This window comes from Rhinichthys klamathensis, unplaced genomic scaffold (genome assembly GCF_029890125.1).
Source record: "Rhinichthys klamathensis goyatoka isolate OS25496 unplaced genomic scaffold, OSU_Roscu_1.1 h1tg000115l_1, whole genome shotgun sequence".
Classification (NCBI taxonomy): domain Eukaryota; kingdom Metazoa; phylum Chordata; class Actinopteri; order Cypriniformes; family Leuciscidae; genus Rhinichthys; species Rhinichthys klamathensis.
Window position 1 is genome coordinate 2,129,110 of NW_026606652.1, and position 26,341 is coordinate 2,155,450.

Here is a 26,341-nt window from a genome sequence, read left to right on the forward strand (position 1 = left end):
ATGTCTTCACTTTTCACTATCAGTAAGAATCAGATATAAATTACACAGCTTGAAAAAAAAAACACACTTCTACTTATAACAATGACCACAGTTTATTTAACTCCTACATGCTTTTGTATACGTGTCAGTCAGACTGTGCTTGATTCACATGCTTACACTCATGTTCACTGTGTGTGTGTGCGTGTGTGCGTGTGTGTGTGTGTGTACACTTAAGCCCACTCTGTGCGTGTGAGATCTTGAGAGATCACTGCGATTTGAATGTGGGTGTTAAGTGAAGAGTAGGTTGTATATGATTGGCATCATTTTCACTAGTAGTGACACTTAATTGCACTTTAAATGAAGGAGCTTTATGTGTTTACAACAAAACTGATCCAGAATCTCGAATAAAAAACATTGTCATGAAAACAATACAAACAAAAAGCTGCAGGAATGTTTCACCAGCCACAAAATGGTGTTCTGTGGAGCACAACCACCGCGAGAGACCTACATCTGTTCGTTTTCCAGAACTTAAATACAACTGGGGATTAAAAGCAAGCATTTTGACAGCACTACTGTACTTCAGAAAGTATAATAAATGCCAGTGAGATCCCTGGTGGTCTCCTTTCCCGGGTCTCCACGGTCTACTCCAGGGCACAGCACACCTGATTCAGCTCTTCAATCTGAGCCAGAGACTGTTTCTGACAGGACTGAGACAGGTGTGTTGACCCGCACTGGAACAAAGTCTTCCATGAAATGCCGAACCTCGTCCACGGAGAGTGCGATGAGGGGATAGTGGGGTGTCCGCAGTGGGAAAGCTATTCAAGCGGGAGCCGTTTTACGGAACTTCTGATTTTTCTCTCTGGGCATTTCGTCGAATCTTCATTTCCGTCAGCTGGATGTAGCGGATGACATTAGTATCTGTCCCACATACACAGAAAAGGAGGAAACAGCTGTTTAAACAGAAAATGTGGGTGTAGTGAAAGATAAATCATTCCAGTTTTATGATTATTTATTATTCATTTATCAGCACAATCAATGTCGTCCTGGAGAGCAGGTGATTTGGGTTCAGAAGCTGCTGCTTATTATTGCGAATTTCGTTATTTTAATATCACTGCTGACTTAACATGATTAATAGAAACATTGAGATTCATTTCTGATTTTGTTCCAAGGCTTACATTTTTAAAGGAACCAAGGCCACTGGAAATGTTTTCTGAAATGTCACTCTATTTAGCTTGCCATGGTTTCTCAGAATATTCTGTCTATTTGTCCCCAGTTTGAGAAATGCTGGTAGTGGTATGGTGTGTGAGAGAGTTTGATCTGACTAACCTGTGGGCTGTTGTTTGTGTGACTCCTTTAAGTAGTGCAGGGCTTTGTTGAAATCTCCCAGATGATAATACGCCACGCCAGAGCGATACAGGGCTTTAAAATTCTCGCCCTCCTTTCTCAAAACCTTCAGACAGTACTCTTTCACTCGTTCATAATTCACAAGCTCCATCTGCAACAGACAAGCTACATGCAAACACAGACAAAATGAATTCAACCAATGACGATTTACATTTTTTTGATAAGGATATTTTAGACGTGTTGTCATGATTTACAGTTTATAATCAAATTTAGATATATGACCTGTAGACAAACAATGACGTCATTCTGCAATCAGAACTGAAGACATTCACTCACAAATTACATTCTTTCAAGGCATATTTAGTATTAGAGGGACCAAATCGAATAGTAGCCTACTGATCTGAATATTATGGTGGCCCTGCTTTCATTCAGTCTTAACAGGTGGAATGCATAGAAAACATGTCCATTGAAACATGTGGTGAAACATGATGTGCGTTCCCACCAGCCAGACTGTTGTAGCACTCCAACTCCGCGTTCTCCACCGCGCCTTTCTGCTCGTCCGTCAGGCTGGACTTGCTGATGCTGGTCAGGACGGTGGACGGGGATTTGCTGGTGTCCGGGTCCCCCAGCACGCGACACAGACCCTTCATTTCCAGTAGCGCGCGGTGGTATTTGCCGATGGCCTCGCGGTATTTTTTATCCTTGTAGCACTGCGTGCCCTGCGTCTTGAAGTCCAGGGCTCGTTTCACCAGGTCTGCGGGCTCGTTTTGGGGTTTCACCACCGAACCGCTCTGGTGGGGCGCGTGTTGCGGGTAGCGCGCGTCTCCGCGGCTCCGGCCACCGGGAGGCTGCATGATGGTGGTGTTCGCGCTGCCGCTCTTGACGCTCATCGTGCTGTTTCCCTTGCGTATACTTCCTTCAAATCTGCCGTGCTCCACGCTCATCCCACCGATTCGACAATTCCCTGGAACTCACGTTTTAGCGCTGCGTTCGTTGCCTCCTCGCGCGTTTACATGCCCCGCAGCTCTTCACGGTTCGGTTTTAAAGATGGATTCCTGGATTATTCACGCACACAAGCAGTAGGCTACTGTGGATTTTTCCTCTTTTTCTCTCCCTCTCTTTTTTCCCCCAGCGGTCTGGCAGAACGGGATCGGCACGTCCTGCTCTCACCGAATGACTCAAAAGGGAGAGAGCGCGCGCATCAAGCCACAGTGCGCGCGCTGCCCTTAAGAAATGCGGTCATCGCGGATGGAGCGATAGCTATAGCCGGCCTGTGTGTCAGTCTCCTGCTCCGGCGTCCCGTCTCCATTGAAATCCAGCTGAGCGCAACTCAGCCGTTAACAAACGCATTTCACTTGGTCAAACGATGATTTCGTGTGACGTGATTTCTGCCCCCAGAAAACAGCTGCTGTCGGACACTGAAAAGAGCTGTTTAAATACAGTTTAATGATCTCCTTCCTTTTGATCCTCCCTTGATTCAAAAGAACTGTTCTTCTCTCTTTCATTATGCCACAGCAAAGTTATTGTTTACCCACATTCATTGATCTAAGAAGTAATGGTGAATATCTCCGTAATGAGTTCCTCTTTGAAACGTCATGTTTGTGTCCCACAGGTGTGTGTGTGTGTGTGTGTGTGTGTGTGTGTGTGTGTGTGTGTGTGTGTGTGTGTGTGTGTGTTGCAAATGGTTGTGTCTGGGTGTGTCGTGATTGCGGTAAATCGTGCTGGATGAGGAGTCCTGCTTTGCTCAGTCTGTCATTTTCATACTCACAAACACATGTGCAATTCAGACCATGTCTAAGCTTAGAGTTCTATCTGAAAAAGATCCATTCGTATGTCACTTTCTTTCTTTCTTTCTTTCTTTCTTTCTTGTCCAGTATTTTTCTTTTACTGCGTGAAGTTTTGATGCCTTTGAATTTAAGATCAGGGTAACACTGCAGGGGAATATGCCCTCCGAACAATGTGGGTTTACTTTGAAATTGTAACATATTTATTTACATATAAGTTTAACATGTGCAGGATGATGATGTGTCAGCCAATGTCTTACTTTAGGAAATAAATATAAATATAAACATTAGCTAATTTAGTTGTTATAGCAAAACATTTAAAAGAGGGGGATAGTAAACAAACAAGAAAATCCAGGAATAAGACTGATCAAATGTTTATTGCCTTTATACACTGTGCCACATGAAGACATTTCACGATTCAGACAAATTGCACAATTTTAAATATGTGAAAACAGCAGAAACATACTATATGGGTATAAATAAATAGCAGTCTTTCTCAATGTGTTTAATAGAAAAAAAAAACACAACAATTGCTCCTTTTCTTTTTTGATTATTTTAAAATGCCAAAAATGTTCTGAAAACACTTAATAACATTAAAATAATAAATTAATTTATCATTATAGTAACAATATCTTTTGTAACTATTGAAACTATAGCACCACCTGTCCTCATTAGATCTATCTTTTTCTGTCTCTATAGGGCAAATGCTTGTACAACGCTGACTTTGTAGTCAGGACTTTTCTTATTTTAGGGTTGGTCAGAATTGTCACATATTTGAAAGTTTCAAATATGTGACAATTCTGACCAACCCTAAAATAAGAAAGTTCTGTTTGGGAACAGATACAACTCTGATTTTGTTTTGTTCGTTTTAAAAAAGAAACATGTTTTTCGGGTTAGCTGCCATAATGATGAACTACTTTATTCTATAATATACATTCTTACATGCAGTTTGTAATGAGAACGTTACACTTGACTTGAGGCTATTGCCACGGTGCCACCTCTTGGTAGGTTGAGGATTTATGGCATTTGAGCTTGACTGGAATTGGGGTTGGATGTGGAATTTAATGGTTCTTTTGTGGATTTTTTATTGGTTTAATCCTGTTTTTGCTCTGCAGGCATTATGTTTACGCTGCACTGCACTCATATATTCCTGCAGAATTCTGCCTGCAGGGACTCATGAGTATTTGTCCCATCTGATGAATTCTTCTTAAGGGATGATGTTTCAACCAATGTACTTTAAATTAGGTCCAAAGGCATCTACCCGGTGCGAAAGCCCCTTTACATAATTCTAAAAAAGCCTTTCATGGTTGTGTTGACTAGGCCTTTTAAAGAATAGGCTATAATTATTTTTGTCCTAATTTAATGCTAAAATGTTATTATTATTATCGTGTATGTGTCTCTCTGTGCGTGTGTGTGTGTGTGTGTGTGCGTGCGTGCGTGTATGTGTGTGTGTGTGTGTGTGCGTGTGTGTGCGTGTGTGTGTGTGCGCGTGCGTGCGTGTGTGTGCGTATGACTGAACACTTGTAAACATGCCAAGAGTAATCTTATGGAGAGCCAAGATATTTACCTGCACTAGTAAATGTCAACATTCATGGATGCATTATGTTGCCAAAAAGATAATATCATTAACCAGAAAGACTCAATTAACCAGAAAAACTATGTATTTAAATATATTTTAAAAATATTTTATAGAGCCAAAAGAAAAAGTATTGTCTCATTTAAAACGAAAGATTTTATGTAGGCTATCCTCAGCAGTGTTGGGGTAACTCGATCGTAATTACTTTTTTCCAAGTAACTAGTAAAGTAACACATTACTTTTAAATTTACAGCAAATATCTGAGTAAATAAGTAACGCAAGTATATTTTGCTTTGTTTTGTTTTCCCATTTATTGACTGACAGCTCTCCTGTCCCCATGTTGAGAGAAATTTGGTAGTAAGTGCAGAGGCATGTGAACATGATGTTATTGTAGTTCTAGACTAAATGTGAGCATGTATTTACTCATCTCTCTTGCACAAAAAATAATCTGTATTTCTCAAAATGAATAAAAACAGTGAGATGCAAAATATGTTCAATATGCAAAATATATTAAATAAAACAAATATTTTTATGCATTTATAATCTCACTTTATTGACCAATGTACTTGCTGCTGATCTTCGATGATTCAGCAAAAATGGGTAGCGAGACTTTTTTCAACAATGAGTTTTTAATAATAAAGCAAATTAAAATGGCAAAACGTTATTTTTAATTCAGAATTTGTATTTGGTTTTGTTAATGTACTACATGGAGCAATCGTCATAGAGCGTCGACGATTCTTGTGTCATCATCAGCCTGCGCCTGAGTCCGAAATGCGAAGATGGCGTCGGTGGATTTAAGAGGTACTTTATCACGTATTTCACGAATTGTTTTACAACGATGTTTTATTCGTTGACAGTTTTATTCCTGTCAAATCCCTTCACCATTACATTGAAATGCTGTATAAGAAATAAAACAGATTAACAGAACGTTTGCTTGTCAAGCCAACATAATCGCACTCTTTAGCATTGTCGCAGTAGTCTGTTGTAGGAGGCGCGCAGTGTTATTTTCTGCTGTATATTTTATTTGTTTGTTTTTTCATTGACGGACATATTCTCCTTCAAATATATATATTTTTTTTAAATAAGCAGCGTTTTTTTTTATTTTTTTGTTTTTTTAATTAATTATTTAACGTAACATAACAAATAGAACAGTGGCCACAGATCACAAGTACGTTCCAACATGAACGTTTTGCAAAGAGATACGTGAAATCCTGGGACCTAGCCTATATACTTAAAAAAAAAAAAAGGTGTCAATGTCTCATAAACCATATCCATTTTCCCTTTTGACCAGTAAGTCATAATATATTCCAGTGAAAGAAAATCAAAAATCACTTCAGAGATCCATTTAAGAAAAATGCTCTTAAGGGCAGCATAGCTAAGTAAGGAGATGAAACAATTTCCTGTTTGAAGCACTCTATATATTATTATCAGCAGCACCTAACAAAAAATAAAGTGGATTGAGGTCACATCTTGTATTAAATATAAGACAAAGTATATAAGTCATAGAATAAATATAAGTCTCCTACAAATCTGTACCAAATAGGCTTTAATATGTATACATTTCCAAGTGCAGTGAACAAAGTCTCCTCTTCTACTTTGCACTTCAGACAATGCAGAGAATAATTTGGGTTAAACTTACGTCTGCATAACGAGGTAATTTGGAGATGATGTAAAAGTTTTAACTGTAGCTCTTTAGTTAATTTACAAATTGATATATTGCCTGCATGCTGCCAAATTTGCATACTGTCCAAGTATCTGCATCAATTGAGAGCCCCAAATCTTGCTCCCAAATAGCTCGGGTTGCCCCACTATTGACTTTTGCTACTTGTAAGAGAGCTTCATGACAGTGACCACCCAGATGTATTATTCAGATCTATTATTATAGAATGTTTTTTGTGTTTGTCAGATAATCTGCTTGGCATCTCGTGGGTGGACAGTGGCTGGGTACCGATCCTGAACCCCAGCAATGTGGTGGAGTATTTCTCTGAGAGGAGCAATCCCTTTTATGATCGCACCTGCAACAATGAGGTGGTGAAAATGCAGAGATTAACCCTGGATCACCTCAAGTAAGCACTGCATGATGCTTTTAAAAACTGGGTAATGTATGTAGTAGATGTGTCAGAATGAAATCTACATGTCTATGAGTTGGAAACATAAAGACAGAAAATATGTTATCTTTATATAACTGTCACACTGCTGATTATTTTATTTTCTAATAATTAAAAAAAAATAGGTTGAGCTGCAGTAGAGTGTGTTGTCTGCGTTCTTACTTCGTGTTTTGTGTGTGTAGTCAGATGGTGGGTGTGGAATATATTTTGCTTCACGCTCAGGAGCCGATTCTGTACATCATCAGAAAGCAGCAGAGGCAATCACCAACACAAGGTGAGTTTCTGCATTGCTGTTCAGTTTCTGCTGTCTGTGAGGCTGTTTTTTTGTGTGTTGGTGAATATTTTTGATTTGGTGTCTGCGTTGTATTTTTAGATTATACAGTTTTGTATCAACTGTAATAGGGACGCACGATACATCAGCCATCATATCGGCCAATATTTGTTCTTTTTTTATGTTAGGAAATGTTAGGAAATTTGGCCCATATATTAAAGCCAATAAATAATGGATTATTTCCTTCAGCTGAGAAACTTCAGATGTGCGCTGTTCGCCATGATGGTTTGAATTGTTTGAAATATAATTGGAATCACTTCAAAAAAGGAAAATACAGTTAGGTGCAACATGTGCAGCGCAAGTCTGTCATATAGGCTACATAAAATTAGATAAATACAAATAATGAGAACATTATAATTGTGTGCTTGTGACATGGCTTTAATGGTAAGACTTTTGTTTTTATAATGAGGCTCTCAAAAATGTGGGTCGGTATCGGCTAAAATGTTCATATCGGTGCATATCTAAACTGTAATGTTGACAGACTTGCGATCCAGGTCAAGTTGCGTTTGACATCATATTTAACAAAAAGGACAACGTTAAAGCAGTTTTAACATGGAATGTTGTTGCCAGTGTTTGAGATAATGGCAATAATAATAATAATAATTATTATTATTATTATTATATTAAAATTGTTTGGCTTTCTAAAAACACCAGTGTGAATGTAATGTGCATTGAGACTTTCACAACTAAAGTTTGAGTCCAGCAGATACAAGTCAGTGTACTTTTTTTTTTATTATATATGTTTGAGATCTTAGTTTTGCTCTCAAAGTGCACCAGATTGATTCATTTAAATAAAAAATTGTACACAATTATTTTATCATGTCCCTGGAGCTCCCTAGAGGGGCCGAGGTCCGCCCGTCATAAAATCCTGCGAGAAACAAAATTGAAACATAGAATGTTGTTACAGTATATTTGAAAAAGCAGCATAATTTAGTGCTTTTATTTTATAAATGTGGTTTGATTGAAGATTTACCATATAATAATACATAAAGTTTCTGCTGTCTGCGTGGCTGTTTTTGCTTATTTTTTACAACTTTGTCTCCCTTATTCTGCAACCACTCTTCTGTTTGTGTTAATCCTTATGAGAGAATAAATTGCAAGAAAATTTTTAGATGACAAAAAGTTGTTTCAGAGGTTATTACTTTTTGATAAATTATTACAATTCTGTTTTGAATTTTGAAATAGTCAAGTCACCTTAATTTATAAAGCGCTTTATACAATACAAATTGTTTCAAAGCAGCTTTACCGTGATTAACAGGAAAATAAGGGTGATACAAACTTCATCAAATATTAAACAAATTAAAATTTTGCTACAAAGCAGCTCGACATTAGACACTAGTATCAATATTTTGTTCAAATCAGTTAAGTGTTAATGCACTACTTGCACAACTACTTCCGCGTTCTACTTATTACATATCGGGAGTTTCCGGTTAGAGTGTTCATCGCACATCCATACATGAGAATGCAGATTATCACTACGTTTTATGGATGCCAATTGATTAAAACAATGAATAATGATCTCTGTATTAATAACTTGAGCCTGCTGAAATGTTCCTATAAATATATTTTCTTTCCAACTGTTACATTCTGAATAATAAATAGGCTATAGGCCTATATTTATTCACTAACCTGCAGCAGTCCTATGTCTTCTCATTAACAGTATTTTTCTCTTAGCCTACTTATATTCTATACCTGTTGAGTTCAATTTTTTTTAATGAATTTGACTAATAAAAAGTATTTCTTGTGTGCATTGGTGCTTTATTCCTGTCTTTTTAAAATAGTTGAATGAATGAATACTCGCGAGGTGCCTACGATCAGAACCATAGATCAGAACCGCACGCAGCGTAGAGGAGAATGACAGTCAACTTCTTTGAATATTAATTAAGCATTTTGGGCATGAACATGTAAATAGTAAAACGATTGACATTGAAAAATGACACTGAATGATTACAATATTTAATCCAAATAAATAAATGTTCGTGCTTCGTACTGATGTTATTCATCTGTTCTCACACATTTCAGCGTCGCGGTCACTAGTTTAGACGAACACTGACACCCTGTGGTGAAATAATGGCGTATTTTTAACAGCCGCAGCTTTCTCAGATTGGCTTGGATTGGATTAAACTTCATGTTCCGATGAGTTTTGAAAATTCTGCACACAGTAAACATCAGATCATCCCTTCTTCTGTCAATAAAAAGTCCAAAATATAAAATATTATTATAGACACTTTTTTTAGTTGGCGTTTGTTCAACTCATTGACCACAGTACATTGAAAGTAAACATAACCGAAAATAAGTGATATGTATTGTTTCCAAACGGAAGTGCGTCACGAAGTTCAGTGCAAGTGGTGAATTCAGTTCAGTTCAATAACTGTGAAGGTAATCATTTATGAAATAAGCTCATTTCAGCTATAAGCAGCTCTACAGGAGACAATAGTGTCATTTTGTTCGAGTCAATGTTGCGAAATTAGTCAATTATGGAATGAAGTTGTAAAAATGTGCACTGATAAATTGTACACAGTAATACCAGGATTTTTTTTCGTTTGTTCACTTTATATTCAATATGCTGACATTAAATTTCTCTGCAGAAAAACAAAACATTAAAATCTTTTTGCATGTTCTGTTTCCCTTCCCTGCAGTAATCCCTCTTGCTGACTACTATATCATAGCTGGAGTGGTGTATCAGGCGCCTGACCTGGGATCAGTCATCAATTCCAGAGTGGTGCGTTTATACACCTTAGAACAATTTAATAACTCCTTTCTCTTATCAGTATGAACAGGGGCGTAATTTGTGGGGGGGATGGGGGGGATATAACCCCCCCAATATTTAAATCTATGCATTACAACCCCCCCATTATTTATACCGTGATCACAATATCAGGAGGCATACCCAAACTTCAACCCCCCCAATGTTCAAACCAAATCTACGCCCTTGAGTATGAACATCAATCTTTTGTTTTGATGTGTCCCAGCTCTCAGCGGTTCATGGGATTCAGTCTGCGTTTGATGAAGCAATGTCGTTCTGCAGGTACCACCCGTCCAAAGGGTACTGGTGGCACTTTAAAGACCAGGAGGAGAAAGGTGAGAACACACACAGCAGCAGGAAGCATCTTTCAACAAGTACAACTGCACCTGTCAAAAAGAGTTACATTTGCGTGTTGTATGTGTTGTTATAGAAAGGGTAAAGCCTAAATCTAAGCGGAAAGAGGAGCCGAGTTCTTTGTTCCAGAGGCAGAGAGTTGACACGCTGCTACTAGATCTGCGCAATAAATTTCCCCCAACTTTCTATCAGGTATTACTAATATACACACGAAACATTTCTAACTGGTTTCTGAATAGAAAAGAGAAAATTTCGTTTAAATTCTCACTGATTTTGTGTCTCTGTTTCAGCCCAAACCAGGAGAGAAGCCTGTCCCAGGTGCGCAAATACATACTCATACGATGCTCATAAATACATACTCAACTAGGTCTCACCATATCACACACTACAGATGAAAATCACAATTCAGTTTTGTAAATACTTCAACTAATCTGTATATAAGCCATACTTGGAAAAACATGTAAAAATTCAGATACAATCACAGTCAAGTAGAGTTTGACATGATGCTGAACAAAAATGACAATGTCCGGTGCAGTTTCAAAGCAATTTAAAAAGAGAATGTGTTGCAGTATATTTGAAAAAGCAGCATATTTTTGTGTTTTGGTTGGAAAAATATAATTACTTGCCATCACTCCTACTAGCCACTTTTTGGTTTATATAAATATTTTAATATATAATTTTTTCTATTGTATTTAATGTAGTATTGTCAAAAATATAGATTTTTCGACAGGCTACTGAAATATCTGAAACACTTCCAATACTCATATTCCGCAGAAAAGATGGGCTACGCGATACTAGCTGCGCTTTCTCTCTCTCATCTCTCCGACAGGGGTTACACACAAACCCGACTCCCCTTACTCACTCGTTTAATTTGCTCTGGATGAATATTGTTGGTGTTACAGGGCTTGAATTTCGGCATAGGATTGCTTGTATTGTGCATAATTTTACTAATTTCCGCATATTTTGTGTTCACACCCAAAGTGTGCGCACATAAAGCTGCCTCTTGGTACTAAATTGAGTTATTGTTTGCTGCTTATTGCACTTAAAATGCCAGTCTTGGCGAGTATTCACGTAAACACAGTCAGTTATGTTTTAGGTGAATGTAAACAGTTGAGAAAGAAAATGCATGTGTAATCTTGAATCCGTGCATCAGGTCTTAAAGTGACAGCAGCCTAATATGCCTGCTGCCAAATTATGAGATAATATAAAAAATATCCTTATGGCAGTTTTCCCCCATGCTATCGACAATCAAAATTGTGGCCAGTGAAAATGCTGAGTGGCTTGTAACTTTGGAAAACCACTGGCCACAGTGGCTGGTGAGCAAAAAAGTTAATGTCAAGTCCTATGGACAAAAGTATTGGGACACACCTCATCTATTTAGAATTCGATGTCATTACAGTCACTGTTGGTGTAACCATATAGTATGTGTGTATAAACTTTTGTCCATATAATATTCATTGCTAATAATATACAATATATATAAATATCTCTCTCACTGTCTGTCATTAGTGGAGGTAAAGAAAGAGCCAGAAGTGCCAGTTGAGACTGTGAAGCCTCAAGAAGAACGAGAGACGAAACCTCCCGCCCCTCCTGGCCCTGCCCGGCCAGCCCCACAAACTACACCCAACAAACCACCACCTGAGAAACGTGCACGTCTGCAGTAACACTTGCTGGCCAGCCACAAACGAGTTTGATTTATTGTTGCAGCCAGGACTGATTGATGCACAAACCTGTGGACAGTTCTCTGCACCAGTTCTCCGGACTGTTACGGTTATTATATATATAAATTCATTTTCTTTGTAATTTAATAGTTTTTGAAATAAGGGAACTGAAATGCGTGTGTAAGTCATCATCTCTGTATGTCATTTTCTATATTTCAGTGTTTCTAAATTGTATCATTCACCGTGGAAATAAGTTGTTTTTCAGAACCTTTTTGGAGTGTCATTCATAATTCAAATAGTGTACAGACTTTTTTTCTGCCTATTAAAATTGTTTTTGTATGTTCTTTGTAAGTGATTCAATTATTACGTAATAATGAAGTTATATTTCTTTGATTGTCTATAATGTCTTCCGATAGAGATTATATACTGCGCAGCGCCCCCGTGTGTTCGGATTGGCACTCGCATCTTTTGCGCTTCTGCATAAACGTGAACTGGCGCTCTCTATTTAGTGCACTAGAAGCAGACTGATGAGAATTCAGTTTTATTCATGTAATAGTGACAATTAGTTCGACCCAAATACTGCCACCTCCGACCTAATTTATTGCACATGGATGCGCACAGTAACCGCGTTTACAGTAAAAATGCATAATGGTACGAAAGAATCATGTTGTTAAAATATTTTTACTATTTTTTTTCGAATACCCACTCGCGCTTAGTATAAAATGCATAACGATACGATATCTTTTTTTATCCAACAATCTCACTAAGAGAATGTGATTGTTTATTTACCAAATATAAGTAAACAGGTTGCAAAAAAAAAAAAAAATCAAAGCTTTCAACAGTATCGCCCCAGATGTTTTTGTTGGTCGATACTCGCGTTCGCCGCGCGGAGGCGCTGCAGAATAACCCGTATCTCTGGCACGCGCAGCGCCACTTTCTACACGAGCTGAGCGCGAGCTGCCGGGTGCGCGCAGAGCACGATGGGACGGGAAGCGCAGCTCTGGAGGACCACAGAGAAGAAGATGGCTGCGACGGGGCTCGACGGGCCAGCGCCGTACCTCCTGCTCCGAGACGGCTAGAGAGGGGATAGGGGGGAAATATGGGGTCACAGACCCTGCAGATCCTGCGGCAGGGCGTGTGGGCGTCGGTGACGGGCGGATGGTATTACGACCCCCACCAGAACACCTTCGTGAACGCGCTTCACCTTTACCTGTGGCTGCTGCTGCTCTGCCTCCCGTTCACGCTCTACATGGTGAGAGATGCAGCCGTCGGGTTTCTTCTTCTCTCCATCCCTCAGTCCTTATCAGCCCATCTATGTCATCTCTATCTTTTCCTCATTCTTTATCCATCTCTCTCTCTCTCTCTCTCTCTCTCTCTCTCTCTCTCTCTCTCTCTCTCTCTCTCTCTCTCTCTCTCTCTCTCTCTCTCTCTCTCTCTCTCTCTCTCTCTTTCTCTCTCTTTATGATTCCTGTACACCCATTTCCAGTACTCACAGGCTACGTTTCTGTTTATTCGTCTCCGCTAAAAGGTTTCCATGGTCATGGAAAACCTAGCAATGGGGGTCTGGGATCTGTTTTTTTTTTTTACAGCTGAATCGGTTCAGTTCTGGCTTAAAGAGTCTTTGTTTTGGTTTTGACGACATGTTTTGACAGTTGGGTATTTTAGACCTGATGTCATGAGATTTGGTGCGTGTTTAGTCTTTCTCTGCTTTAAAGGGATAGTTCTTCGTGTCATTTCAAACCTGTTTGACTTTATTTCTATATTTTGGAGATAGGTAACAAAACTATTTGACTTTCATTGAGTGGAAAAAGATTATCAAAATAACTTCTCTTATATAAACAACATACACAGCGATTCCATAGAAAAACCTTTCAGTGAATAACGTTAGTCCTTAAAAGAACCCTTGTTTCTTAATGTGAAGACAATTTTAATAATCTCAAGACCTTTCACCAGTACAAATAACCTTTAGTTCAATGTAAAGGTTCCATTTATTCCTGTGATGCTAAGCTGAATTTTCAGCATCTTTACTCCAGTTTTCAGTGTCACATGATCCTTCAGAAATCATTCTAATAAGCTGATTTGATGCTCAAGAAACATTTCTTATTATTATCAGTTGAAAACAGTTATGCTGCTTAAGTTTTTATTTGTGGAGACCCATATACACTTTTTTTCACATGATTCTTTGATGAACAGAAGTTTGAAGAGATTTATTCCAAAAAAATGAAATGCCTTTACTGTCACATTTGATCTATTTAATGTGTCCTTGCTGAATAAAAGTATGTTTTCTCTCAGAAAAAATATTACAGACCCCAAATGTTTGAATGATATTAAAGGTTCATCTTCACAGAACCATAGATGTCAATAGTAGATGCCAATAGTAATGTATTTTGTAGTATTGTGCTTTTGATCTAATCAGGATTTATCAGTGATTTGTTGTGACACTCAAAACAGCCACAGTGAGTTCTGATCTGTTTTAATTTAAATCACCAGAATGAGCTGAACACTGAACACAGAAATGTTGAACTTTCACTCTTCGCAAAATTCAACCCGTTCCCACCTACCCATCGTGGGTTTGTTTATTAAATATATCAGCAAATTTTTTTATGCTTTCAGCCACAAAAGTGCAGAACTCTTAGCTGTTTGCCACATTTGACCATATTTAAACCAATTCCGCAAAATTCACCATATTTGATTCCAGAGTCATCACAGAAAATGCATTAAAAAAACACTGTCAAATTCCATCTTTATCATAACGACTCATGGCACAACAAAATCCCTCTGTGAAACATTATACTCCTGTTTGCATTCTATTTATAAAAAGAGACTTGTAATAGGCATCATGTGTATAACTTTTAAAGCCAGGCCCGTTCTGTGGGTGAGGTCTCAGGTCTGTGCATTAGATCTGTGATTGAGCGGCTGGTGCCACTCAGTCCATATTTAACTTCCTGCACAGACAGATCCAGCAATCGCTCTAGGTTCAGCTTGAGTCATTTATTGCCTTTCAACCACAGCCAAACGATATCACGTAAAGTCCTGCAATAGTGCTGAAATAATCACTGAATCAACAAGCAACTGTTGAATGTGCTCCTCTGTTTTTTGAGGATGAATATGAGTTTGGGTGTGTGTCAGATATGGAGAGGTGTTTAGTCTAGATGTCCGTTCAGTGCCAGGCTGTTTTTAGCCTCTGCCCTCCGGTTGCGACTGAAATATTGTTGCCCCTTTTCATAACCCTGTAACTCTGTATAACCGAGTCCTATATTTGTATGTGATATTTATGCAACGGAAGGATGTTAATAGGCTGAAATATGTGAGCCTATCACTCCGTCTAATGCCTTGGTTTGCTTTAATGTCAGTATTTGAAATGATGTGGCTCTTTTATTAATTCAGTGATGGGGAAATACAATAGATCAATAATAGATCTAAGGATTGTACTCAACCTTTCAGAAGTTGTGATCGGTAAGGTTTTTACATTTTAAATAAATTTTTTAGTTTTTAATGCTCACCAAGGCTGCATTTTGTACAGTAAAAACTGGAATGTTCTGAAATATTGTTACAAATTTAAGTAACTGTTTTATTTTAATATAATTTAAAATGTATTTCTGTGATGGGAAAACTAAATTTTCATCCGCCATTATTCATAATCCTTCAGAAATCATTTTAATGTGCTGATTTGGTGCTCAAGAAACATTTCTTATTATCATCAATGTTGAACACTTTTTCAAGATGAATAGAATGTTCAAATGAACAGCATTTATTAGAAATAGAAATATTTTGTAAAAATATAAACTGTCACTTTCAATCAAATTAATCCATCCTTGCTGAATAAAAGTAGTTATTTCTTTATACAAATCTTACTGACCCCAGCATTTAGAGTGATATTGCAAATGAGCTCAAAGCCACAAAAATGACTTATTTTCTACTCATGTAAAATCTCTTGCTGTGTCTCTCCCTGTAGGCCTTGCCCCCCACCATGGTGATTGTGGGGATCTACTGTGGGGTGATAGCAGGTATGTTTGTGCTGCTGAAGGCTGTGAATTATCGCCTGCACACCGCGCTGGATGAAGGGGAGGTGGTGGAGCTGCGGGCCAAAGGGAGTGAGGGGCGGGTACAGGGGGCAGAGCACCAACGTGAGGGCACCGGCACCCGGCAAGAACACTCAAACGGGCCTGGGTAAGAATCATTTATGGTTTACTCAAAAGCTATTACAAAAAGTAGAGTCACTGCACAGTTAATGATTTTGAGCTTGTATAAACGAGTCTGATTTAGTTTAAGAAGTTTCTGATTTTGGTTTTGAATAATTTCAGGTTCTGAATTCTCTCAATAAAGGTTGTGATATAAATCATCTTAGGGGTTAAATCTTCTCAGGCAAGGTTCTGATTCAGTTTAGGAAATGTATTGACTCATCTCAAGAAAAGCTTTTGAATGTCACGTTTTTCGAGAAGGATTTCGAATCTCGACAGGGAGGCCCTGATTCCACTCAGAACGGTTCTAATTCATCTCAACAAAGTTTTGATTAAGGGACAGCGCTGTTGCTCAGCGGTAGGGATGTTTCTGAGAGCTAATCTGCTGTCATGCTGGATCCATTCATCACCCACTGAGAGAGAGAGAAAAGGGAGGAGGGGAAGGAGTGAGTGAATCAGGAGAACTGATATAGAGCCTTATAAAAACCAACACACACAAACCTGATGCTCTTGTTTGTTTGCTCAGAGGAGTCGGAAACAGTCCGCAAACTGTCAGAGAGTCAGAACACATTAAACACAATTACTCAAATCACGAATAAAGAATTTTTAACAATGTTTTTTACAGGCATCAACAACTTTTCATGCATTTGAGAACACGCATATTTTCTTGCATTTCTATTTATATGTAAAAGAGAAATCGATACTGGATGTACTATAAACGCACATCTGGAGGGACATTCCTGGTTTGTCCAGGTCTGTACTTATTAAGAAAATATATGATATTTTTGCTTGAGGCCCCTGAGCTGAAGAGCTCATGTGTTTTTAATTCTTCCAAAGACCCTCATGTATCTCCTGAAAACTGCCTCTAGCTGCACCAAAAAATAGCAAATAATAATGGAAAAGGCAGACTTTGGTAGGTGAGCTCTAGCCGTGGGATTACCATTCACCACCACATTTTATTCTCTGTGGGGCCAATCAAAATAAACCTCCTAAAAATATTATTATAATCTCCCAAAAAGTGAAGAGAGGGAGGGTGATCTCTTCCTAATGGGTGGCAGACATTAGATAGATTCTAGAAATGATCTCCTCTCTGCTGGTGCCTGAGCTGCTGTGCAAGTTTGATCATAAATGACATCGTTAACTCTCAAACCCTCGGGCTGTTCCTGTTAGTGTGTTGCTAGGTAACTAACCTTTGTGTGTGTGTGTGTGTGTGTGTGTGTGTGTGTGTGTGTGTGTGTGTGTGTGTGTGTGTGTGTGTGTGTGTGTGTGCAGGGATCCAGGGGGTGGAATAGAGATGTCCGATTTTGCACGGGAGGAGACGCCACCGGTCGACTGCAGTTCACGGAACTCTTACGTAGGAATGGACTCCAGCCATCAGGTTTGTCTGTCTGTCTTTTTTATTCCGTGGCGGACACAAAGTTCCATAGAAATGGGATCCAGAAGGAGGCTTTGCTTTTTTTGCCTGCATTTCTTTTGTTTGTATTTTTAAGATTCAAAGATTCATTACCACTACACATTGTTAGTACCACCACAGCCAAGAATGTTTTTGGAGGGCACTTTTACTAACAGCTGAGGACTACAGATGTTACCATGAATTGTAATGTAAACATAAAACTCTTTGCTTCAAAATAAGTTAAAGATGAGTCTGAAATAATTGCTTTGTGGTTATGAATAAGAATGAACACCTCTGCGATAGTTACCTTAAATGTTTTAATATTATATTCCAGAACATAAACAATTTCCATGGAGAACATTTATAATATACTTTAATATGTATATTGAAACATAATAAATGTAATATAATTTTAACAATGAATACAAACAATGTATATTCTTATGTAAAAATATAAATAATATTTATTGTTATTTTTAAATAAAATAATAAAATAAAATATAAAGATATCTGTTTTTATATTTTTAATTATATTCATATACATTATATTTATAATATATATATATATATATATTTGTAAATATTGTAAATGTTTACAAAATTCAATATTACAAATTCCTTGTATTATTTACCTTTCTGCATATACTGCAGTACTTTTGTGGTAAAATAGGCGATTATTAGTTTTTGCTAAATGAAGTTGTCCTGGTTTAGAGTCTGTGTCTGTTTGAGGGCAACCCTTCAGTCAGAATCTGTCGCTGCTGTATAATTGGTGAAAGCTCAGGGGTGTTATGTTCTGGCTTATAGCACTGCTTGTCCCAGACTCTCTGTCTGTGTGTGTGTTCGGTCAGAATCTGTTGGTTGAATCGTGGAGTCATAGAGTAGAAACAAAGTCTAATTGGTTATGTTGTGATTAAATGACTGTGATGTTTTTGTGCATGTCTGCTAAATTAGTAACAGTGATAGGAAGTTACAGACATCATGATCTCATGTAAATGACTCACCAGAGCTTGTTTTATCTCTCTCACTCCCAACAGATAACCCATGGAGGCTCAGTCACAACCAAACGTGAGACCTTTTTTTAATCTCTTACAGTATTAGTATCTAGTTAAAAAAAATGCAACCCAAAATGTCATTTTTTCTTAAACTCGCCTTCATTTAAACCTGTTTGACTTTCTTTGTTTTGTGGAACATATATATAAATGAAATTCACCTTATCATAAAAACCTGGTGCAACCTGCTTGCCTAATATCAGTCACACACCTCCAGAATGACCAAGGAAGCCCAACTGACAGCAGCAGGAACATTACAGGGTGTTCTCAAGTGTTCATTAGAAGTTGTATGACTTTTTTGAGTTGTTAAAAACTCAGAGGACAGTAGTGTGAACCAGGTTTACTATAGCTATAAATAGAATTGTTCAGGATCAGAGAGAAGAGTTTTTCTGCAGACAGCAGTGATATGTCAGAAGACCTGCAGTACTGCGGGCCACGTCAGGGATGTGTTTGAATAAAGCTGCAAAGGTGAGAGAGAAGGAGGAAGAGAGGAGAGAGAGAGAGACACAGAGAGAGGGCGGATACGTTAAGTTAATGAATAAGTTATAAATCTTGACCTTCTCTGTCTCTCTCTGTCTGATTGCAGGGGCAGGTGTTGGAAAGGCTCCCGATGGTATTAGTTTGAGTTTGGCTCAGAGTTGCAGTCATGACCAAGGTGTGAATCTTAATTAACATCAGCTATAGTATAATGCAATGCAAATTAGTCTTTAGAAACTCTAAAAGTTCACTATTGATCTCACTTTAAGAAATAGTTCAAGAATTCTGTCATTATTTACTCACCATGTCAGTCCAAATCTGTATGAAGTTGTTTTTTCCATGGAACATCCAGACAGATACTGATGTACAGGTCCTTCTCAAAAAATTAGCATATTGTGATAAAGTTCATTATTTTCCATAATGTAATGATAAAAATTAAACTTTCATATATTTTAGATTCATTGCACACCAACTGAAATATTTCAGGTCTTTTATTGTTTTAATACTGATGATTTTGGCATACAGCTCATGAAAACCCAAAATTCCTGTCTCAAAAAATTAGCATATCATGAAAAGGGTCTCTAAACAAGCTATTAACCTAATCATCTGAATCAACTAATTAACTCTAAACACCTGCAAAAGATTCCTGAGGCTTTTAAAAACTCCCAGCCTGTTTCATTACTCAAAACCGCAATCATGGGTAAGACTGCTGACCTGACTGCTGTCCAGAAGGCCATCATTGACACCCTCAAGCAAGAGGGTAAGACAGAAAGAAATTTCTGAACAAATGGGTTGTTCCCAGAGTGCTGTATCAAGGCACCTCAGTGGGAAGTCTGTGGGAAGGAAAAAGTGTGGCAAAAAACGCTGCACAACGAGAAGAGGTGACCGGACCCTGAGGAAGATTGTGGAGAAGGACCGATTCCAGACCTTGGGGGACCTGCGGAAGCAGTGGACTGAGTCTGGAGCAGAAACATCCAGAGCCACCGTGCACAGGCGTGTGCAGGAAATGGGCTACAGGTGCCGCATTCCCCAGGTCAAGCCACTTTTGAACCAGAAACAGCGGCAGAAGTGCCTGACCTGGGCTACAGAGAAGCAGCACTGGACTGTTGCTCAGTTTTGCATGTCATTCGGAAACCAAGGTGCCAGAGTCTGGAGGAAGACTGGGGAGAAGGAAATGCCAAAATCCCTGAAGTCCAGTGTCAAGTACCCACAGTCAGTGATGGTCTGGGGTGCCATGTCAGCTGCTGGTGTTGGTGCACTGTGTTTTATCAAGGGCAGGGTCAATGCAGCTAGCTATCAGGAGATTTTGGAGCACGTCATGCTTCCATCTGCTGAAAAGCTTTGTGGAGATGAAGATTTCATTTTTCAGCACGACCTGGCACCTGCTCACAGTGCCAAAACCACTGGTAAATGGTTTACTGACCATGGTATTACTGTGCTCAATTGGCCTGCCAACTCTCCTGACCTGAACCCCATAGAGAATCTGTGGGATATTGTGAAGAGAAAGTTGAGAGACGCAAGACCCAACACTCTGGATGAGCTTAAGGCCGCTATCGAAGCATCCTGGGCCTCCATAACACCTCAGCAGTGCCACAGGCTGATTGCCTCCATGCCACGCCGCATTGAAGCAGTCATTTCTGCAAAAGGATTCCCGACCAAGTATAGATTATTGAGTGCATAACTGAACATAATTATTTGAAGGTTGACTTTTTTTTTTGTATTAAAAACACTTCTTTTATTGGTCGGATGAAATATGCTAATTTTTTGAGATAGGAATTTTGGGTTTTCATGAGCTGTATGCCAAAATCATCAGTATTAAAACAATAAAAGACCTGAAATATTTCAGTTGGTGTGCAATGAATCTAAAATATATGAAAGTTTATTTTTTATCATTACATTATGGAAAATAATGAACTTTATCACAATATGCTAATTTTTTGAGAAGGACCTGTATATCATAACGGTGCTTATGAACGGATAGACTTTAACGATATCACCATCAGAAATCAGTTTTTCTGTTTACACTCTAATGGCAATGATAATGTGCATTTTATTTTATTCTGCATTTTATTTTTATTTTAGTCACACATGCAATGAAGCGTGTTTATGTCTTCAGCAGAAGGGAGAATTGGTTGGTTAGGCTGTTCTTTTTATTGACTGCGGTTTTATTCAACTTTAAAGTGTTTCGTGAAAGTTGAAAACCTGTAATAAAAAACCTGGTTGTCTGTGTCTCTCGAAAACCAAAAGTTTGTGATGAGTACAAAAGCTTTTTGTGAATAATGAGATGACACAGAAAGTTAACATCAGCACTGCACACTGGGCTCAGACTTTCTAAAGCACATAAGCAAAAGACCTTATGGACTGTGGTTTTTGGATAGTGTGCAGAATGGAGTAATAAATGAGTTTAATGACTGTATCAGTTATTAACACTGCATCAGCACTCAGGAAACAGTGTGTTTATTAGGGATGTCGATATTTACATTTTGACTTGACCCTGATTTCCTTTAGCTTTTAAACAAAATGGAGGGTCTCAGGGCTTGTTTTTAAATTTTGGACTACAATACTGGTTCATCATTGATTTAATGATTGAAAAGTGGCTATTTGGCTATTTATTAACTTTGTTATATGGCCCGCACTGCCTAACGGTGCATAAACATTGCAGCAGCACTACAACACCTTCACTTTGGGTTGTATATGTAGCGAGTGTACAGATACCGTGTAAATTTAATAAACGTTTGTTATCCCAGACATCTATTCACAATAAAAGCGTCCAAACTGCAATATTTAGCATAAATGTAACAACTGCTAAGCAAGCAAGTCATTGCATTTTGATAACATAGCATGCACTGATAAATCGTTCGCAGTAAGACCAGGATTGTCCATTAAAAATAGGGTAAGTTTTGACTCCCAAGTCTGTGTAAATAATTTTCACACACTCTGTAATATTTCTTTTTCCCTCTAGATTTGATGTCGGATCCAAAGATGTTCTGCCTTGTCTCCAATGACTCTTTTGCCTCCATGCAGCCTTCAACCTCATTGGCTCAGGACCTTTATGGCTCCACCCCCCACCCTTTCAGTCAGTCTCTGTCCTCTTGTGACACAGAAATTACTGCCCATCTTTCCACCCACTCACAGTCATTCCGCAAAGAGTCATCTCGACCTCGCGGATTGCCTCGCACCTCAAGTTCTGCAGGATCTGCTTTTCCAGATCCTTCTCTGCCCGAGTTCAGCCTGTACCCTCCACCCCGCCGGGGAGGACTGGATCCTGTCTGTGAAATGGAGGCCTCCAGGTCACAGAGGGCGACGGAGAGCTCCGAGCAGCCAGACTCTGGAACTCCCAGCACTTCAGTAACCGAATTCCACAGATATCATCCGAAGGAGTGCCGCAGGATATCACGGTCTGTCTCCCGAGAGGCAGGGGAAGGAGAGTGTGCTGGGGAAGGGGGATCTGGGCTGTACCAGTCAGAGGGTGTTCAGGGGGGTCGGGAAAGAACAGGTGGACGCAGTGCCGAAAGTTTGCGGAGTTTAAGCACACGTAGCAGCGGCTCCACTGAGAGCTACTGCAGTGGCACAGACCGGGATACCAACAGCACACTGAGCAGCCTGCACAGTGAGCAGACCAGCTCCACGCACGTAGAAAGCCTGCTATCGCTGTCTGGGGATGAGAAGGTAAATGCGGGACTTGCCGACCCGCGTAACTCTAATGTTGCCTCGGGGGAGGCTAATAAAAACCCCCATGCCAACGAACTTGCCACCAAATTGCCCACCGGTGATACTCCCAAACCTGCAAACTCAGAGGGTCAACAGGGGGAGGGGACTGTGGAGATGGTGTCAAGGACTAGCGTAGATGTCTCTGCTGGTCTTTCCCACCAGCACCAGGAGGGGGAACCAGACAAAGTGCGATCCAAAACAGCCAATCTTGTTCACCGGGCTGCCTCCTCGTCTGCCGCCACCCGGAGTGGTCGGCGACGGAGCGGTAAGCAGCGTGCAAGTAGTTTTGACGCCAGCAGGCACCGGGAATACATTTGTGGACGTGGCATGGCAAAGCCTCGGTCGGCAGTGTTCATGAAAGGAGAGGAAGACTCCAGTGATCAGAGCGAACTTAGTTGTGCCTCCAGCCTACACTCCACCCACCAGCTCAGCACAGACTCCTCATCCAGCACACCCCACTCCTGCCCCTCTCCCGAGGATCGCCGCGGACCCTCGCTACTGGCCAAAATGCACGGTGTGCAAACTCACAGTCAGAGAGATAAGGAAAAGGAACGAATAAAGGACAAGGAGAAGGGCAAACGCAGAGCTACGCGACGCACACCGAGTACAGGCAGCGCCAAAACTCATGCTCGGGTCTTGAGCCTGGACAGCAGCACTACTGCTTGCCTTAATGACCCCCATCATTTGGGGGCACCAGCAAGTTCTAGACCCCTTACCACTTCCAAGTCGGACCTGGAGGCAAAAGAGGGGGAGGTGTTGGATGCGGCATCCCTGCTGGGAAGGGCCTCTCAGCTTGAGTCAGTGACCCGTTCAAGAAACAGCCTGCCCTGCCCCATCTCCCTCAGTCACACACAAGACGCAACAACAGGATCACGGGGTGAGCACACAGTAATGTGATATTGCACATGCACTTACTAAAAATGAAAATTCTGTCATCATTTACTCACCGTCATGTTGTTCCAAATCCTCATGACTTTCTTCCATGAACTGCAAAATGAGAAGTTTACCAGGATTTCCACACTGCTCTTTTCCATATAATGAAAGTGAATACTGACCTGGGGCTATCAAGGTCCAAAAATGGTAAAAAGCAATATAATAAACCCAAGCCATATGGGCCATAAGCTTTGTGTCTGGAACGCAATGTAGCAGAAGTAGTGACAGATCTTTTCTTTCATATTATGACGTACATCCAAGTGAAACAGATTATTGAAAAATAAAAAAATAGGTGGCTTTGTTTGTTCTATTAGTGGTTGTTAATTGGATGGAGGATGATCTGAATGCGAGCTTGCAGTTGATTGTAAGAAAGGGGCGGAGTTTAAGGGGACTGAACGATTGGAGAAGTTCGGCATACATCACCAGAGAAAGTCGGTCCTATTACTGAATAGATCAAGTAAAAAAAAAAAAAAAATTACAAGGTAAAAAATTCATCGTCCACAGTAAGATCAAAAAGGTGCATTTAGTAAATAGTGTGAACTTTCATTTCATGCCAACTTTAAGTTATTTACTTTCAAATCTAATTTATGTTTGCATATGTAAGGGATAATCTACTGCTAGCTGTGCATTACATTTTTTAATGCACAACGTGGAGGCAAAGAACCTCTGCCTCTGCGAAGTGCATTAAAATCGTTTAATGCACTCGCCGTGGATTATCCCGCTTATACCATTGCAATTTCCCAGCATTGACAACTTGTTTACAGCTCAATATTTGAACGGAAGAGTAAAATGGACAGTTATTTTCGTCAGTTAAGGCTTGTTAGATCTATCATTCTATCCACCTTGAATCAGATGCAGAAATAAAGTAGTGTGGTAAGATTACATTTATTTGAATGAATGAATTGTATTTAATTTAATTAATTAGATAGAGAGAGAGAGAGAGAGAGAGAGAGAGAGAGATGAGATGAAATCAGATATGCGTACCTGTGTCTGTTCAGCGTCTCTATTAACAACAAAGCTGTCAGTTTAATTACTTCAAAATAGCAATGTAACCCCCTTGTTGCCTCTCCTTGAACTGCTACCTTAACGTGGTGGAGGGGTTTGAGTACCCGAACGACCCTAGGAGCTATGTTGTCCGGGGCTATATGCCCCTGGTAGGATCTCCCAAGGCAAACAGGTCCTAGGCGACGGGTCAGACTAAGAGCGGTTCAAAAAACCCTTATGAGTACAATAAAATCGAGGACCGTGACGTCGCCCGGTATGGCGCAGCCGGGGCCCCACCCTGGAGCCAGGCCCGGGGTTGGGGCTCGTATGCAAGCGCCTGGTGGCCGGGCCTCCCCCCACGGGGTCTGGCCGGGCTCAGCCCGAAGGAGCGACGTGGGGCCGCCTTCCCGTGGGCTCACCACCTACAGGATGAACCGTAAGAAGCCGGTGCTGAGAGGATCGGGCGGCAGTCAAAGGCGGGGGCCTCGACAACCCGATCCCTGGATATGAAAACTAGCTCTAGGGACGTGGAACGTCACCTCGCTGGCGGGGAAGGAGCCTGAGATTGTGCGTGAGGTTAAGAGGTTCCGACTAGAGATAGTCGGGATCACCTCTACGCACGGCTTCGGCTCTGTAACCACATTCCTTGAGAGAGGATGGACTCTTCACCACTCTGGAGTTGCCCATGGTGAGAGGCGGCGGGCTGGTGTGGGTTTGCCTATAGCCCCCCAGCTCAGCCGCCATGTTTTGGAGTTTACCCCGGTGAACGAGAGGGTCGTTTCCCTGCGCCTACAGGTCGGGGATAGGTCTCTCACTGTCGTGTGTCCTTACGGGCCAAACGGCAGTGCAGAGTACCCGGCCTTCTTGAGGTCTCTGGGAGGGGTGCTGGAAAGCCCACGTGGGCAACAACAGTGACACCTGGAGGGGCGTGATTGGGAGGAATGGCCCCCCTGACCTGAACCCGAGCGGTGTTCTGTTATTGGACTTCTGTGCTAGTTACAGTTTGTCCATAACGAACACCATGTTCAAGCATGCATGCACGTGGCACTAGGACACCCTAGGTCGTAGGTCGATGATCGACTTTGTGGTCGTTTCATCTGACCTGCGGCCGTATGTCTTGGACACTCGGGTGAAGAGAGGGGCGGAGCTGTCAACTGATCACCACCTGGTGGTGAGTTGGATCCGATGGCGGGGGAGGAAGCTGGACAGACTCGGCAGACCCAAGCGTACTGTAAGGGTCTGCTGGGAACGTTTGGCCGAGTCTCCTGTCTTCAACTCCCACCTCCGACAGAGCCTGGACCGAATCCCGAGGGAGGCTGGAGATATTGAGTCACAGTGGACAACTGTCCGGCGCCTCAGGAGAGGGAAGCAGGGCCCTACCAACGCTGTTTACAGTGGAGGTGGGCAGCTGTTGACCTCAACGGGGGATGACGTTGGACGGTGGAAGGAATACTTCGAGGATCTCCTCAATCCCGCCGTCACGTCTTCCATTGAGGAAGCAGAGGCTGAGGGCTCAGAGGTGGACTCGTCCGTCACCCTAGCTGAAGTCACGAGGTAGTCAAGAAACTCCTCGGTGGCAAGGCCCGGGGGTGAATGAGATCCGCCCTGAGTACCTCAAGTCTCTGGATGTTGTGGGGCTGTCTTGGCTGACAGGCCTCTGCAGCATCGCATGGCGGTCGGGGACAGTGCCTCTGGGATGGCAGACCGGGGTGGTGGTCCCTCTTTTTAAG

At 40.7% G+C, this 26,341-nt stretch overlaps 3 protein-coding genes across 8 annotated transcripts in view; 2 read left to right on the forward strand and 1 right to left on the reverse strand.

The window, feature by feature from the left end:
* Positions 1–73: 73 nt before the first annotated feature.
* On the reverse strand, positions 74–2,668 carry LOC130088269 (tetratricopeptide repeat protein 9A). The gene is made up of 3 exons (XM_056254975.1): positions 1,826–2,668; positions 1,306–1,488; positions 74–897 (listed from the first exon to the last, which is right to left on the reverse strand). The coding sequence occupies exons 1-3, from the start codon at positions 2,265–2,267 to the stop codon at positions 815–817; spliced, it is 708 nt and encodes a 235-aa protein (XP_056110950.1). The 5' UTR covers positions 2,268–2,668; the 3' UTR covers positions 74–814.
* Positions 2,669–5,399: 2,731 nt separating this feature from the next.
* On the forward strand, positions 5,400–12,222 carry med6 (mediator complex subunit 6). Its single transcript, XM_056254976.1, has 8 exons — positions 5,400–5,484; positions 6,590–6,749; positions 6,974–7,065; positions 9,762–9,844; positions 10,095–10,203; positions 10,299–10,414; positions 10,513–10,540; positions 11,732–12,222. The coding sequence occupies exons 1-8, from the start codon at positions 5,463–5,465 to the stop codon at positions 11,884–11,886; spliced, it is 765 nt and encodes a 254-aa protein (XP_056110951.1). The 5' UTR covers positions 5,400–5,462; the 3' UTR covers positions 11,887–12,222.
* A 622-nt stretch (positions 12,223–12,844) lies between these two features.
* The window catches only part of pcnx1 (pecanex 1), a 48,228-nt gene continuing 34,731 nt past the window's right edge, over positions 12,845–26,341 (forward strand). For 2 of the 6 annotated variants that reach the window (XM_056254978.1, XM_056254981.1), the window contains exons 1-6: positions 12,848–13,135; positions 15,839–16,053; positions 17,337–17,442; positions 18,492–18,522; positions 19,093–19,161; positions 21,946–23,571. In XM_056254978.1, coding sequence (XP_056110953.1) covers positions 12,983–13,135; positions 15,839–16,053; positions 17,337–17,442; positions 18,492–18,522; positions 19,093–19,161; positions 21,946–23,571 — 2,200 coding nt within the window. In that variant the 5' untranslated portion in view covers positions 12,848–12,982. Of the gene's footprint in view, positions 13,136–15,838; positions 16,054–17,336; positions 17,443–18,491; positions 18,523–19,092; positions 19,162–21,945; positions 23,572–26,341 lie in introns of all 6 variants that reach the window. The other 4 variants (XM_056254979.1, XM_056254982.1, XM_056254977.1 and 1 more) reach the window with 3 other exon arrangements.